We start from the raw sequence: 16,295 nt of genomic DNA, 5'->3' as shown, positions 1-16,295 counted from the left end.
TTTTTAAACAAATCTGACTGAAGATCTTCAGCTCCTGATTCAAGTGATATTTTCCTTAGGTTGTCAAGAAGAATTTGGCGTTCCTCATAAGACCACCTCCCTTTGTAACGTTTCCTACAATCTGCACATTTGCATCGCCGGCCATGATAATTCAGGATCTTTATCTTAGTTTTTGACTTTTTCATACCCCTTGGGTTCTTCTTTTTTTTTATATTTGTCTCTTGTTTTGATTGAGTGATGACTAAATGTTGGTCTTCTTTTTTTTCAGGTAACAGTGCCCTCTTTTACTGTTTTTCACCATTGACTCCTCATCACACTTGTACTGATTTTTACCATTTTTTTTCTTAATCTTGTACTCATGATTGCTAAGTTCTATTTCTTGCTCATTCTTTCCCTTATTCTTTTGTCTCTCTTTTTTCATTGCAACATTTTTACCTCCCCTTAGTCTAATGTGACAATCATCATCTGGTGCCAATTTGAGTGCATCCTCATCCAAAGCATCTTTGCATTTTTTCTTCTGTTTCTTTGTTGTGACCTCCACAAGTTTATGCTTATGCCTTGTTCTTTTCTTTTTCTTCATTCTAATGCCATCATATCCTTCCGAAATTTTATTGTTGTAATTTTTTCGATAATCTCGAATCTTTTGTTTCATTTCAACATGCTCTACTCCACTTCGTTCCATATCACAATTGTCATCCTCTGATGTTGATTTGAAAGCATCATTGTATTCCCGCTTCTGCTTCTTTGTTGTGACATCACTTCCAAACTCCATAAATTTATGCTTATGCCTTTTCTCCTTCTTTTTCATTCTACTGCCATCACATCCTTCTGCTATTTCATTGTTGGAATTTGTTCTATACTTTCGTTTATTTTTTATCTTTTCAACATTCTCACCTACACTTGGTTCCATGTCACAGTCGTCGTGCTGTGGTGTCGATTTGAAAGCATCCTCATCTAAAACACCTTTCTGCTTCCTCTTACCCGTTATGACATCGACGACCTTTTCTTGTTTACGCTGATGCCTTCTCTCTTTCTTCTTTTTTCTAACCACCTCTCCATCAAATCCTTCGGTTATTCCCTTCGTGTCCTTGAGAAGACGACTTTTCACTCGTTTTGTCGTCTTTTTTTGCATTACCACCATCATTATCTGGTGCACTGACTGTCTCAGGCTTCATTATTCTTACGTCTCATAAGTTCAGAAGTTTAAGTCGTTTTTTTTCACTCTAACCGCTGCTACTCAAACTTATACCGAACGGGCCGTCATTTTTTTCTTCTATACCGCAAGGCATGACGGTTGGTATAACACAGGGTAACCGCCTCTCAAGGTTTAGTTCAGGTCTCGTGATTTCCGGAATGAGAATGATCACAGGTGGCCAAAGTAAGTGAAAAATAACTTGTTGAAAAGATGTGTGTAGGGTAGTGTTGTGTTTATGTTTACTTTTTGCGTTTTCTCTGGCCGTATTCCAGCGACTTTTTCAAGATTCAAGATTCACGATTTGAACTCTTACCAGAAAGGTAGAAAAGTAATTTTGGCCATACCTCACGTTCCGTCCTCAAAAAAACACTTCCTCTCGCTTAATCGCGTTCAAATCACGGCAACATCCTCACAGATAGTTGGAGTCCGACCAGCCCAAACCATAGCGCCACATCATTTTCCATTGCAGAGGAATCCGGCAGAAAATTCGTCTTTTTGTCGTCGTAATATGCTTGACCACAATTAATTTGACAACCGTCAAAATTACATCATCCAAGCGAGCGTAAAAATATCCCGTGTACCTGTGGCTGCATAGAAAAAAGGTCCTTAATTAGTTTTCTCTGCCCGGACATATGTGTGTAATTTAGTTTTGCTCTGATTTTGATGTTAAGGGCACGTTTTTTGCCCTAATCTACGTGTTCGACCACGGCAAAAACCTTTTCGCGATTAGTGCAGACTAATCTCGACGCTCCCTACCACAGAAGGGCCTCGCTTTTGCGTTCGCGGTTTTTTCATTTTTCACTAATTTTGTTTTTTCGCCCTATGATTAACGTAAATATCATTAGGGACAAATAAAGCGCTTAGGCTACCTGTGGAATGATTAGAATAGAAAAAGTGCGCGTTCGTTTATCCCGAGTTCCCATTTCAGAATGGAATGAAGGCCATTCCACCCATTCGAGTAAGTACGCAGCTGCTTTGTCTCCTATTATCTTTGTTCTACAAAATAGTTCTTTTGTCTCTATTCTTCTTGTTCTTTGTGTCGAGGTGCGGATATTGTTCATTTGCCCAATCAAATTGCAGGTTGTAAGAGCTGCGTACTGACCCACCCATTCTGCTTTCTGTAGCAGAATAACTCGAATGTCATTCTGAAAATTCTCTACTAATCATTCCAATTCCAGAATGATAGGAATAAAACACGCCCTTAGACGACCATAACAGCAAGTAGAACAATCTAGGTAACTCTATCCAAGTTGACAGTGTACTATAAAATGAACCGTTTCTAGCCCTGACCTACACTCTCTGCATCCCCAAAGGCTAGCGGGCCACTGTAAAAGCAACGCAACACCCCGAAATAAAGGGGTGGGGTAACTGAACTCCACAGGGGCCGGTTCCAGGAAAACTAACTCTGGGAAAACTAACTCTGGGTTGGTTTGGAGGTAAAGTCTAACCCTGCTCGCGAGGTGGGTTAACTCGCTAACCTACGGTTTAGTTGGCGTAACACAGGCGCCCCAAAGTTAGTAGTAGAACTAAAGTTTCATAAAATGTTGCCGACAAAAAAAACGTGACACAAAAACAATTTAGGGATCAAATATCGTTACATTTCGCTTTGTTATGCGACCTTCGTTGCGATGCTGACTTAAAAATTGTGCTGGGACAGACAGAAAGTTACATGAATTTTATAGTTGAAATGAATCTGTCTCGCAATATAACCGGACAATACTAACCCTCATTTTGTTTACAAAAATGTTCGAAGAATAATTATGTTAATATAAGTTATATATTTTATTAAAATATATTTTACGCTTATGAATCATGAAATGCCTTTTGATGTTTTTTTATTGCTGCTTTACCCAGGCCATTTCCCGCGCATGCATTTACGCATGCGCATAGCCTTGCAGGTACCTCTAATGCAAAAAGGTCAAAGAAACAAACTGTCTTGCTCATGATTGGATCAGGAAGGTTCATGTGTTGTTGTCTTTACCTATTATCTGCCCAGACATATAAAAAAAGTGACATTCGACGGCTAGTTCGTGCTTCATGCTTACTAGGTCGTGCTTTATGCCTAGAAGGGAAAGAAACTGGTTTGAGCTTAATGGCCATATACCTCTGCGAACGGGATAACCGACGGAAATATACCCTTTACTAGCCTAAAGGACCATACTGCTGGATCCAGTGAGTGTGCTTTGCCATGCTTGCCTCGATCAATGTGTTGTAGAAACGTTGTGTTATCTTTCCCAATTTTTGTATTTACTGCTATAGAAGCATGTCTTACATTAAGCTGATTTGATTCAAAATGAGATGCGATGATTTTATATGACTTCATATTACTTTTTCAAGTAAACGTTGGTATTTTAACTGAAACTGAAAGAAAAGTCGGCAACTTTCAAATAAACTTAATATAGATGGTACACAAAGAACAAGCGACAGCTTGGATAATTTTAAGGTTGTTTTCGGTTCACAGACCTGTGGATTTGTTTATCCCTATTCTGAGAAATGGTTCATCTAAGTATTTGGTTAGATCGGACAAAGTAGGGTAAGGCAAAGTAGGGACCAAATAAGACATGAAGAAAACTGTCTCTTAAGTCTGAAGCTTATATTGAGTACTTAACTTGATTTGATAAAACCATTTAATCGAATGTGTTGCCCGATCAATTTTAAAACTTGTAGATAAAAGATTGAGTCAATTTAATGTGCTGTACAACATAGCTTTCAGCTCACCCTCATCAGGCGGGTTGTCAAAATATTTTGGACCTCATCAAAAGCCTAGTTTTTGTTGTGTTCATACATTCTCTATTCACCCTCATTGGATCTTTTGTTTTCGTTTTTTTCCACATATTTACTGTATTTCTCCCGATTTCACAAGATTTCTGTCCAAGTTGGGTTGACAGCTGTTTATACTTCTATTCTCTACATTTTATCCAGACAACAATGTCTCGTTTTTCAAAACGCATTTCGCTGAAATGCACGTGTACTCTATTTCCTGAATCTTGTTATACAGAGCCCTATCATTCCCAGTATAAACCAGCTCTCTTATTTCAATATTTTACAAAAATAAAATGATAGTGACTAACAGCATGTTCATTTTAATGAACTTAAAAGTCTGCGCTTAAAAGTCTGCGCTTAAAAGTCAGACTTAAAAGTCTGCGCTGGTGCATATCGGTCATTGCAAAACATTATAAGAAACGCCATGTTAGAACTATCATATATATGGTCATGCTCAGGAACTAAGTTGTTCTAATGACACCAAATGGATTACCCTGGGTTTAATCAAAGACGCGCGAAACTTCATTTGGCTGTCTAGGTGTGAAGCTTGAATCCTCTCAGGTGCTTTGGGTACTAATGGTAAGAGCATACATCATCATTTGACAAACTAGAATGGAAGTAAGTAAGAAATATAATATTTAAGGAGCGATGGTGTTGGTGAAGCGCAACTAACTAGCATATGGCAAACCTTAAAAGTTAACCTTAAAAATTTTGGCAGCTTGCTTTGGTGTTGCAGGGATTGATTGCTGGAAATGACTAAAAAATATTCGAGTAGATGCTTTCACCTTGAGCCAAGATAGTGCTGGACTAGAAAATATATATTTTTATTCTGTTTGTCCTATCTCTTACTTATTGCAGGATTTGTTGATTAAAACTATCTCCAGTAGAACCCTATAAAAATATGCATCCAGCCCTCTTGGACACACTAGAATATTTTGCACTAGATTATTTTGCAAACACGTCTAAATATAATCCTAGATTTTGTAACCATTGTTGGGTTGAGAGTTTGCAATAACGTGCAAAGTACCTTTAGGTAACCTTTGATCAAATAATAAACATATATTGTTAATACTTTCTCTTACGGAAGTCTTATTGTCTAGGTATTGAGACGCAGGAAACCATCACCTTTGATAGCTGAATTGTGGTGTCTGGCTTCCCTCAAAGATATTGGCATTTACCGGCGTTCGTGTCCAAACAACAACATGCAAAAGCGAAGCATATGAGAGAAAAAAAAGTAAAGAAAACTTTTAAATGTCATGAATTTGTGTGGTACTTTCACATTCCATGCACTCCGGATAAAATTAAGATAACAAGAGAAAAAATAAAGAATGAAGTTTATAAATATACACTTTTACTTTTGGAAACTATGTCATTAACTTTTGCTAATAAAGTCTAACGAATAATGTTGATGGGTTACTGTATAGTTATGACCAGAAAATATTACACTTATCGCTAAAGATACGCTCTGGTCAGGTTTCTTTCTCTTCATAACCCTCCAATTTGTAGTAAACAGAAACAGGACTCCCAGAGAGAGGAGTTAATAATGTTGAAAGAAGGAGTCAGTTATCCTATGTAATGGAAATTTTGTTTGAATAGTAGAAATTCAGTAAACAAGGGGCCCTCAGAAAGTCTGAACAATGATTTGAGAAGGGAGTCGATCCATATTAAATATGTCAAATGCACAAAAAGATCATCGTTCAAGTGAAATACAAGCGTTGTGGAACAGAGCTATCTATTAGGCAATACGAACACACATATTTAAATAAAGGGAGGCACGGTAAAGGAAATTACTTTCGTTGTGAATAAAATAAGTCAGTTTGGGAGGGATATTTCTTAGTGAAATTATAAATTAAAAACATTCGACCATAAGAATGTTCAAGATTGCGTAGTTAAAGTATTAAGAGAAACGCAGCTTTTAAAATTGCGTTGAAGTTATTAAGATTAAGATGAAGGGAAGGGAAGATTCACCCTTATTCCCAAAATGGGGACTTAGCACAAGACAGGAAAATAAGTAATACTTTGTAAATCTTTTTAATACCATAAAGTATGTTTATTTCCTATTAGTTTATAACGAGAATTAAAGCGGCAATCTGCATGCTTTAATCTATCGTGGAGAGACAACGCCTTTTAAGCAGGCTTGATATAACCCACTTTTTACGACCTTCCTTGTTCTTCGCCATTGTACTCTTCATTTTGTGTGTATTTCGACGCAGTTTTGATCCGTAGAAACGAGCCTGTGGTGAAACTCCACAAGTTCGGATCTACGGGTCGATACTGTGCGATTATATTCGGGCTCCAGTCTTGCATCAATAGGCCTCGTAGGAAGCACGTTGTTGTTGTAGCACGCCTGAAGCCGGCATCACGCCTGTAACGAAGGAAACATACTTTAGGTATAATTGAAAAAAAAACAAGCTGATTTTGCTCAAAATAAAATTATATATACCTAAGGAAAAGGGGAAATGGTTTTTATAACATTGCAGTATTTGCCAATGCACTTGGAAAGGCAAAATACTGTAGCAACACTCTAGAGAAGAACACTTTAGTTAACTTAATTCAAAGAGCAACGGTTTTGTTTCTTTTGACAATTACAAACAAAATTGCCAATGATCTTAAATGTTACTTTCAGACAATTCGTGTTTACTCTAAGATTTGAAGTAATTCTTGTGAACGAAAGATTCGATCGTTTTCCAACCGTCAGGTCAAAGGAACAGACGTCTGGTGATAAACAAAAGCCTTTACAAGCACTGAACCAAAACTCCGCCAGCATCGACCAGTATGCCATTAAACTCAAACTTCAACTTAAATCGCCGAATTTCTGAAAATATCTTTTGAAAAATAAAAGATCAAAATACTGATCGCTGTCGTGTGCATGCCGGCTAGTGTGTCCCTTAGTTGTAACTTTCTGGTAAAATTTATCTTTAAAGCTAGGCCAATGTTGTGTCAAAAGCTCTTCATTTGGAAAAAAAAAAGGCGCTTGGTTTAAGGATATAAAACAAACCTAGATTCGAGGCAGATCAAAGGCAGAGTGAGCTTGAGCCTCCGCGACGGTAATGGATGCTGTGCACATGCGAGAGAGTATACGGCGTGAAGCGCAGTCACGTGACATACGTCATGGTTACCATGACAACTTGTCTTTTCGTTGTTTTTTTTTCAAATTTTGTGAGTCCGATTGGATTATATTAAGGTCTGAAAACGACACGTAGATCCCGTCCATAATAACTTCAGCAAATTGCGCAATCGGCATGACAAAACATTACAACCTGACCCAATTCACTAAGTAAACATTGGTCCTTCAGAGCTTCAGTCGGTAGTTGAATGGCTAAATTTGGGACACTATTAAAAAGTTTTGATAGAGCTTAAAGTTGAAAAAAGGAAAAAGACCTGTGATGCTAAGAAAACATCAGCCCCTTGATTCTGTGCTATCCTTTACTTCTTAGGTTAAAACACATAATAAAAAATGATATGGTGTTCTAAAGAAAAGGGGACGCTTATAGTAAAAGTGATGTATGAATATGTATGTTCTACTTTTGTGCAAACAATAATATAACGACTTCTAAAGACTCTTAGTCCCATTAGTCGAAGTCAGTTAAAGGTAAACCGAAAACCTTGACTCAAGTTCAATTATAAGTCAAATTAATAAAATAGCTACCTCTTAAGCACTTCTTTAAGTCACAAAATTTGCGTCATAATTTGACTTCTACATGACCTCTTACTTGTTATAGCCTGATTTTGGGCCAAAATCTTTTAGATGACCTCTTCCTCTCACTTTTGTTGGTTTTTCAAAGCTGGACGTTCTTTTTGTAGTACTATAGACATTAAAGTAAATAGGTAATTCGAATCAAGTATACAAAATTAAGACTTCTAAATAAAATAGTATACTCTAATACTATAAGAATTCTTGAAACCATAAAGATGCCAACGTTTTAAATACCTTTTGTTGAAATAGAAATAAAAAAGGTTGCATAGTTTCAATATTGATAAATCAAATAAATTGCAAGATACTGCACAAGATATTTGTTTTAAGACAAATTACACAAATATGCATACACATATTAATACAAAAATATCTATAAACTACTTTGTAAACAGTTATTCAGCTTTGACCTGTCCTTCCTTAATGTTGTATTTGCGTAGTATACAATTACTTTCGGAGCCAACTCAAAAAGAATAACTCTTTCAAGTATTTCGGGAAAAAAGTCCAGTAAACTCAGATGTACAATAACGATTTTTATATAACTTTACTTGTAATCTATCAACTGTTCAATGAGATTTTAAGGTATCGTTCAAAATGTTCCACTAAACAATGTGTTTTAAACTTTTCAGTAAACGAATATATTGACATAAATTTGTCTAAAAGAAAATAAATTTTGATAAGAAGACTCCACGCATTAGAATGCACAACAAATGTGTTGAACAATTTTCAAAATATTCCTTTATACAATTCTCACCTTAGCAAGTTAATATTATATAATAATAAAACTAAACATTATCAGTACAAAAGTAGAAAATTTCGAGGAAGCTTCAGTAGTCTTAGCCTAAAACTAAGAAAAATGTTAAAACACCAGACAATTTTATTTGAATTGTTTCCTTATTCTTTCCTTTCCTTATTAAAACACCATACAATCTTATTGGAATTGTTTCCTTATTCTTTGCTTTCCTTATTAAAACACCAGACAATTCTATTGGAATTGTTTCGTTTCAAACACAAGGTTAACAAATAATATGCTTAGCAGATGTTTTAAAAAAAACTATAAAGCCGAGTATTAAGGCTTCCCGACTGCTCTTTTCACGTGCTCTTTTCGACCTTTCTACGTACTATGTATTTAGGAATGAAACTCTTTGCATTATACACACATCCTCTGGTCAGAAAGGGGCTTTTGAAGCACTTCCAATTGTGATAAATCTGAGAATAATCAAGTTAAAACTGTGAAGGGCTTTCCTCCTCACTCAATTTGTAGCCTGAAGCAATATTTTCTCGATGAAAACTTATTTCTAAAATAACGGATGGATGAGAGCATGAACCCTGTGATGGCTCTTAACATGTGTTTTTATGAAACGTTGCAAGAAGCATTCTTTGTGTGCCTAGGAATTTAAAAAAAAATGCTCTAAATCTCGCCTATGGCGTCTTAAAATCTCCTGTATTCTTTCGTGGATTATGATCACAAATTTAAGTTATTAATTATTAATTATTAAGTGCTTTAGTGCCTTAGTAAACTTTAGCGAAAGATTAGTATGTCTGGGCGAAGAAGAAAAGAAAAGAGGGTGTCTTTGCTTGTTTGAATTGCACTGGAACACAGTATATAAAAGTTTTGTTTGTTACCGTGTTATCCTAATATTATCTTCTTTATTATTATATTTATTGTAGCATTTTGTGGCCAATTTGACTGGTAAAATAAAGCTTATTAGACAATTTGGAAAAAGAAATCATCGGGGTGGAGAGCTTATAAGCGGTGTGTGCTTCTATGCTGTGGTACACTCAGCACATGGAGCCAAGCATCGTCTAAAACCAATCTTTCTTATTGTAATTATATAAGTCAACCGTTTTCCGCATTCTGAAGAAAATGAACGAAATAACTGGTGCTAAACGTAATTACTGCTATGAATAAGTTACATCAAAATGAGAAGCCATGGACGGATACTTGAATGCAACCAAATTTGTAAATTCTAATCCTTTTACGAGAAAATTACGTTAACAAATTCAATAGCTGTTAAAAATGTTAGCTTATTAAACATCCATAACTTGTGTTAGCATGGACGGTATATTTTCAAAAAGTAAATGCTCAAACTGTAACCGTGCTGGCTCTTAAATGTTTCAAACACAGCCAACTCTATCCCAAGGGTTCTATAATAAAATTATAATAAAATGTCAATAACTATAGCGGAAAAATACGTTCTCACTTCAAGCACTCTATTGCTCTTTGTTATAGAATGTCTAAGCCCAGTAAAATGTTAGAAGACCGTAATATTTTCAGGTTATCGTGAGCGTCTAAGCTATTCTTTTGAAGTTATTATTCTCAGAGGCTCAACTACACATTTGCCTTTAAAAGAGATCTGGAGACTTTAAAATTTATCTCTTTTAAAGTGATATGACAATGGCACTAACAAATATAGAAGTCTTAAAACTTACATCCTTAAAACAAAATAAGAAACTTAGCCTGCAAGTCGTCTGTAGTCATTCGATACTCGCACACACACACTGATTGTCCAGCACAACACTTCCACAGACTTCCTCGATCGCAAGAATAACACTTTCTGTCATTGTGCTACGGCTTAGAAACACAGCAAACAAACCTGGTCTTGTTAAAGGAAGCAATGGTCTACTGAATAGCGAAAATCGCGGTCTGCCCAACACGTTACAGGACAGATTTGCTTTTCTGTCGTCCTCGCCGGCCGGCGTGCGTCTACTACTCAAAGGAAACTGGGTTCGAAAGATAAACACCGCACCTTCTCTCTTTGCGTCTCGTGGATCATATCATTTTCATATTTTTTTAAAACCTATTCAAAACCGGCCCGTCTTTTCAGTTATAATTAAGTGTCTGGATTAAAAGCATAGGCGCAAGTCTTAATTAAAATGCCTGGTGACCTAGGACCTTCACCTTAAAAGTTTGATTGGTTTTTCTTATGAATATTATGATCATGATATTACACCATACGTTTATCTTTACAAACGCACAGGAAGAATAAAGTTGTTCTACTTGAATGAGTGTAACTGTATGGTGATATTATATGGCCGGAAAAATGTAACACAATTATATAACTGACCTATCAGTTTTCATATGTGTATATCCCTTGACCACCTTTGTTTTTTTTTTTCCTCATTAAACATCTGTAGGATCAAAGTCTAGATTATAATAAGAATAGCGTCTAAAAGGCATCAAAGTTTTCTTTATCAAGTATCATCTGTATTTATGTCTATATGCAACGTCTGAAAACAACTTTGCACAGTCTAATGCATTTTGATATCCAATACAAAAGAACTGTTCAAAATAAAAATCCAAAGCGTCTATTTGCTTTTTGTAGATAATCCTTTTTCTTTTTTCTGTCCTTCAGCCTCCGTGGTGGTCTAGCCTCCACCGAAAAAGGTATATTATTTATCTTAGCTAGAAAATGTTTGAAACAATTGTCGACACGCTTTGAGAGCTAAATGAATTATTCAACAAGAATTGCGTTATGCAGCGAGCGTCACAAAATTCATGGCTAAACGAGGGTAATATTTTAACAATGTTCCGGAAAAGAGTCTTGTGTAGTAAGAAGCGGGAAATTACTGGTACAAGCGTTTGCTCGCGTGATAATCGGCTCGTATCTCGTGACTTTCGTAGCATTACTCGAGCCCCCTATAAAGCTGTGTCATTATTTGCTCACGCTAAGCTCACGCTAAGGCAAGATGCTTTGTAAAGGCGACGCTTAGAAAACCATGTTTGCATAAAAGCTAGACACCTCCAGACAGCCAAGCAAATAATTAATAATATTCATAGACATTCACTAGAATTACCTGAAATTCTCTACATAAACCTCAAGCTAAGCATGTTATACGAGCAAAAGTTTTAATTTCAAAATGATAAACTTTTTCAAAGATTTCTTCTCGACTTTTAGGAACGATGCTTGGACCAGACAAGTTTTCTGACAAGTTCAAAGCGAAACTGACCTCTCCAAGATTGCATCAGTAGAAACTGTAGAAATGTCTAGATTCTAGCTATATAACACAGAAAAATCCTAGACGAATAACAACTTGCTTATTGAAAGAGTGGAGAGGATTCAGAAAATATTAAAACACTAAATGGTAGATTAGGGTAGTTTTAAGATAAAAGCGACTTTTTCTTACCTTTATAATTACATACATATTTGTCATCATGCAGACGTAGTATTTCTTCTCTCACATTAATTAGCTTCTCCCTTGGATGTACATCTTGTACATTCATGTACAATATTATTGTAATAAGAATATTAAATTTAGCCCACCAGTTATTCAAAGCAAAATCTTGATGTTTGCCCCAAATTACAGGGTAAAAATATTCATAATAGGCAGACAAACTTCCATAAATTAGCGGACAAGGATTCTAAATCCTATTTCTCCCGGGTTGAATATGTATATCTCCTGGTCCTTTTGCCATTGGATTTAAAATCAGGCCTGGGGTCACAAATACCTTTTCATACAAGCTTATGTGTGAAAGTAACGCCACGGTAACACGCTGGCTTTCTTTGGACAAGTTGATACAGGAGGTCCAAGTGTTTCATCCGTTTGATTGGATTAGAGGAACAACCTATTGACCTGACTGTGAATAATATCCCAATTTCTAGTTCCACTATGACGGCTGGACTTACAGATTAAGGACGCATAAATACAGTGTTGCAGCGAGAATCCTCTGGAACAATGCAAAAACCTGTGAATATTTCATGATCTCGCTGGTATTTGCAATCGAATAAAAAATTTGGTACAAACCCTCTTATTACGAAAGCGACTTAAAATCACTCGCTCTTCGCTGTCTGCGAAGTATTTGTTCCTTGATTTATACATCTTCTGCTTTTTCGTAGGTGATGTCACGCTGTTTGCTTTAAGTAAATAAAACACAACTCCCAAAAAAAAAACGGACTCCTCCTCACACTCTCAGACCTCGGAATCGAAGAACTCTGAAGCTATTCGCAGCATAATAATTCAAAGAGAAGATGACTTTGAAAAAATGGGATAGTTTGGTTTCATGAATGAATCACAAGTTTAGACCGCCAAGCCAATACAATCGTCACGTGGCTTATTGTGTACATGCTGTCTGGGAAACAGTGTATGGGAAATCTACACTCTTTTTTATAAAAACGTCCAGCCTGAGATTTTTTTTTGTTTGTGTGGAGAATCTAATCGAATAATACACCCTTAAATAATATATTTATTGTTCATTTGTGTAATTCTCTTCATAATAATTCATTGGGTATTATATTCTCATATACACTAAAATTCAAGAACATCGTTAAGAACATCTTCAGCCTTATAGCCAAATTCCTTTCTTAGTTTGGGAATAGCGCCAAACAATACCAAACAATCAAAACCAGACAAACCGCCCCCAAAGCTTGTGTCTGACTACGCGCTATTCCCGAACGAGACATGGATTTTGGATTCGCCGAGGTCGCGCAACAACGAATTTGGCTGTAAATTGCTCCAAAAATAAGAACGGCCCAGCCTTCAACTAAAAATTAGACGTTCTTATAAAAAAAAGTGCATTTTTTATTTTGTGAATAGGAAATAAGACCTTACAGTAACCGCAAACTACACATTTAAAATATGTTTTGCTATTCCCCATAAAAAAATCGAAATGAGAGGGAGAGAAAATATTTTCTATATAACAGCGGGATATTTGTGACGTTATTTTGTATTTATTTTTTCATCTGAATACGATTTTTTAATGCTTTTAGGGAATTTCGTTACCAAGCCGAATGTTGAATGTTTTGGAAGATCCAGAAAAAAAAAATGCATGGGAGCTAAAATCCACCGATTTAACTAACAACATATTTTTATAGATATATTGCGCTCGCCTTTTAGGATGGTACTCATCTTTCTGAATTCGCCACGGTAGTCTGGTAGTGGCTCGTTCTGGCCCTGATATTTTACATATGCAATCTATATAGACCGCGATGTGCGACGCACCACGAGAGGGGGGTTGAAACCCTACTCCCCTTTCTAAAGGCCTGTTCACATGGAGGTGGGGGACCCCACCTACCTGGGGTCAAGAAAAAGCTGTGTTCACATGCCTCGGGTGAGGTTGCGAATGTGGGGTGTGGTGGCTAAGCACCTACGATAGAATGTAATAAACAAGATGGCGGATAGAAGACACGTTGTGGCTTCTTTGCAGGACAATCGCTCGACGAATGAGACGAAGCTGTCGAAGCTTTCCGCTTTGATGTTGGCGTTGTTGTTTTGCTCCTTTCGCTTGCAAAAAGCTCGCTATTAACGGAAAAACTCGAGTCTCGGTCGCTTTAAATAGAAGATTCTTCGTTCTCCTTTTTTTGTATCCTGGTCATTGCTTAACTTTTCGAGCTGGTTCCGCATGAAAAGTTTTCCAGGTCCACAGTTTCTGGCAGCCATCTTGAACTTCGCGCGCTTTTGGCGGGCTTATGATTCCTGGATGAAGGTAACCCCTGGTAGGCGGGCTACTCAACTTCAGAGCGTTCACATGTTGAAAACTTTCGAAAACCCACCCCAGCGAGGCGGGTTACCCGGCCCGGCGTCCCGGTTAACCCGCCCCGGTGGGGTCCCCCACCTGACATGTGAACGCAAACATGAAAATATGAGAGATTATAAGGAGAGGAGGGTTACCCCACTCACCTGGGTTCCCTAACCGGGGGGGACTGGGGGGTTTCATAGAAACGAGTGGGAGGCGCGGATCGCCCCTCCGGGCCTCCCAGCCCCGTCTTAGGCTTGGGAGGCGCGAACCCCCCCTCCGACCCCCCAGCCCCATTCCAGGCTGGGGGCTTTCAGTGGCACCGAAACGCGTTTCGCGTAGACTAACAGTTGCTGGTTATTAATCTACGTCGGGACCACTTCGCGTAGATGGGTAAATCTACGCAAAACACAACTCCGCGTAGGCGAGTAATTAGCGATGGTTAGCAATCATTAATCTATGTCGGGGACGCCAGCGCCTTGTGCTAGGGCCTGAGGGCCGTGAAAACGAGGGGCGTGGATCGGGCCGCCGACCTACGGAGCGCGGAATGACCGTTTTTCGGCCGTAAATTCAAAGCCGCTGGCGTGGCATTTAAACCTGAGTTTTACTCGAACACCTCGCTCCCGAACTCCTCGCGAATTTCTCGCAGCCTCTTTTTCATCTTTTCGTGTGTTTCCAGGGAGGGCCCTTTTTTTCTCACGCGGTGCGGACCGTGTCGGGCTCTGATAGCGGCCTTGAGCGCGTAGTATCTCTCTTGTTCCTGATGTATTAGCCGAAACTCTTCGTCTGAGATATGCCCGTCCTGCAGAGCCTTAGAGACCAGCTCGCTGATCGAGTTTTTCTTACTCTCCGCTAAAACCATCGTGTCTTCGTGTTTAGCCACCTTGCTCGTAAGACCCCTAGAGACTACCCCCGCGCCCGCGCCCACGACACCGAAAAGCCCAGCGACCCCTGCCAGTTGACCGCCGATCAGAACCCCTATCCCACTCAGACCCCCACCCCGGCGCTGGAAAGCGCCCCTGCAGCGATGCCGGATGCCACAGACACAGCGTGGGTAACGGCGAAGGCGCGCTTATACTTCTTCCGCACCTGTCGATGATGCGTTATCTCGTTATCTAGAACCGCCTGAGTGTCACATATTTTCTGGAGCCGGAAGCTTTTCACGTCGCCGCCGATGTGCCTTCGGGGGGCAGACGCTGGGAAGCGAGGGGTATATGGCACCGCTGCTAACGTCGCTGTTTGCCATGCTTGTTACGTCGGACCTAGGTTAGCTCTAATACCAGGCGAACAAGCTCGCCTCTAAAGTCCACCCGTCTACCGCGGTCATCCCTGATCCATATTTGGATACTCGAGACAAACTCAGAGGAAGGTGTTGCGGCACAAACGGGGATGTCAGGTCCATAGACGACTTTCTCGTGCGGCCTCCCGCGGATTTCTAGGCAAGCGAGAACGTTTGAAGGCTCGCCTAAGGAGAGGCATTGCGTGCGGTCTACGATATCGCAGAAGATGTAGAGGGCCTCTATTTTCGGCAAAATCACCTTAAGTGGGCCCCCCCCCCAAGGGTAGTGCGAGGCCCCGCCCCCCCAACTGATCGTCTTTAGCCTCTAGGCCAAATAGTGCGCAAAGCTCGGCATTCAGGAACGCAACGCCATTGGACATGAGCGCGATCTTCCCGGTGAGGGGGTCATGCTTCGCGGTCAGAATCTTGCTTTCAGCGCGGTTAATCGTTTCCACGATGGACTCGGCCGTGTGGTGCCCGGCTGGCAGAGTAGCGATGGGGGTGGGGGGGCTATAGTCGTTATCTGATGCTCCCGCTCGAGATTATACTAGCTGTTAAACAGCGAGCACTGCCGAAGCGCCACGAAGCGTGGGCGCCTTATCGGCCGCTCGAAGAAGAGCGTCTGTTCGCCTTCGGTGAACACAGTATGTAGGATTACCATTGTGTTGAACATAGCCCGCCTTCGTGTTTAATAGGGCTGAGCATGGATTGGAAAGGCTGGCGGATGCTGAACGAGGAGGCGACTTCCCGAAGGGAGGTGGAAGAGACGAAGAAGGCGGCAACTGCGGCGGGAGCCTCTATAGCCGAACATATCAAACACGCTATAGCCGAACAAGTCAAACGCGCAAAACCCGGTTTCCCTAGGTCTCTGACCCTCGCGCAAAAGTTGCTCTACGCCGTGCCAGCGACC

The 16,295-nt window shown here is 39.4% G+C and overlaps 1 protein-coding gene and 2 long non-coding RNA genes across 3 annotated transcripts; 1 reads left to right on the top strand and 2 right to left on the bottom strand.

Moving 5' to 3' along the window:
* Positions 1–241: 241 nt before the first annotated feature.
* Positions 242–1,141, bottom strand: LOC5510627. Its single transcript, XM_048732912.1, has one exon. It carries the CDS (start codon positions 1,139–1,141, stop codon positions 242–244), a length of 900 nt encoding a protein of 299 aa, XP_048588869.1.
* Positions 1,142–3,082: 1,941 nt separating this feature from the next.
* On the top strand, positions 3,083–5,365 carry LOC116618297. The gene is made up of 2 exons (XR_004296133.2): positions 3,083–3,367; positions 5,059–5,365. It is a non-coding gene; the product is annotated as an uncharacterized LOC116618297 (long non-coding RNA).
* Positions 5,366–5,973: 608 nt separating this feature from the next.
* On the bottom strand, positions 5,974–12,644 carry LOC116618298. The gene is made up of 2 exons (XR_007313781.1): positions 10,250–12,644; positions 5,974–6,323 (listed from the first exon to the last, which is right to left on the bottom strand). It is a non-coding gene; the product is annotated as an uncharacterized LOC116618298 (long non-coding RNA).
* Positions 12,645–16,295: the final 3,651 nt, after the last annotated feature.

Source organism: Nematostella vectensis, chromosome 9 (assembly GCF_932526225.1).
Source record: "Nematostella vectensis chromosome 9, jaNemVect1.1, whole genome shotgun sequence".
NCBI classification, from domain to species: domain Eukaryota; kingdom Metazoa; phylum Cnidaria; class Anthozoa; order Actiniaria; family Edwardsiidae; genus Nematostella; species Nematostella vectensis.
The sequence above is the reverse complement of the archived record's forward strand: the minus strand, read 5'-3'. Positions and strand labels throughout refer to the sequence as shown.

What these genes read in the sequence shown, in the direction of transcription:
- LOC5510627 (XM_048732912.1), bottom strand. Translation starts at nt 1,141, where the DNA reads ATGGTGGTAATGCAAAAAAAGACGACAAAACGAGTGAAAAGTCGTCTT.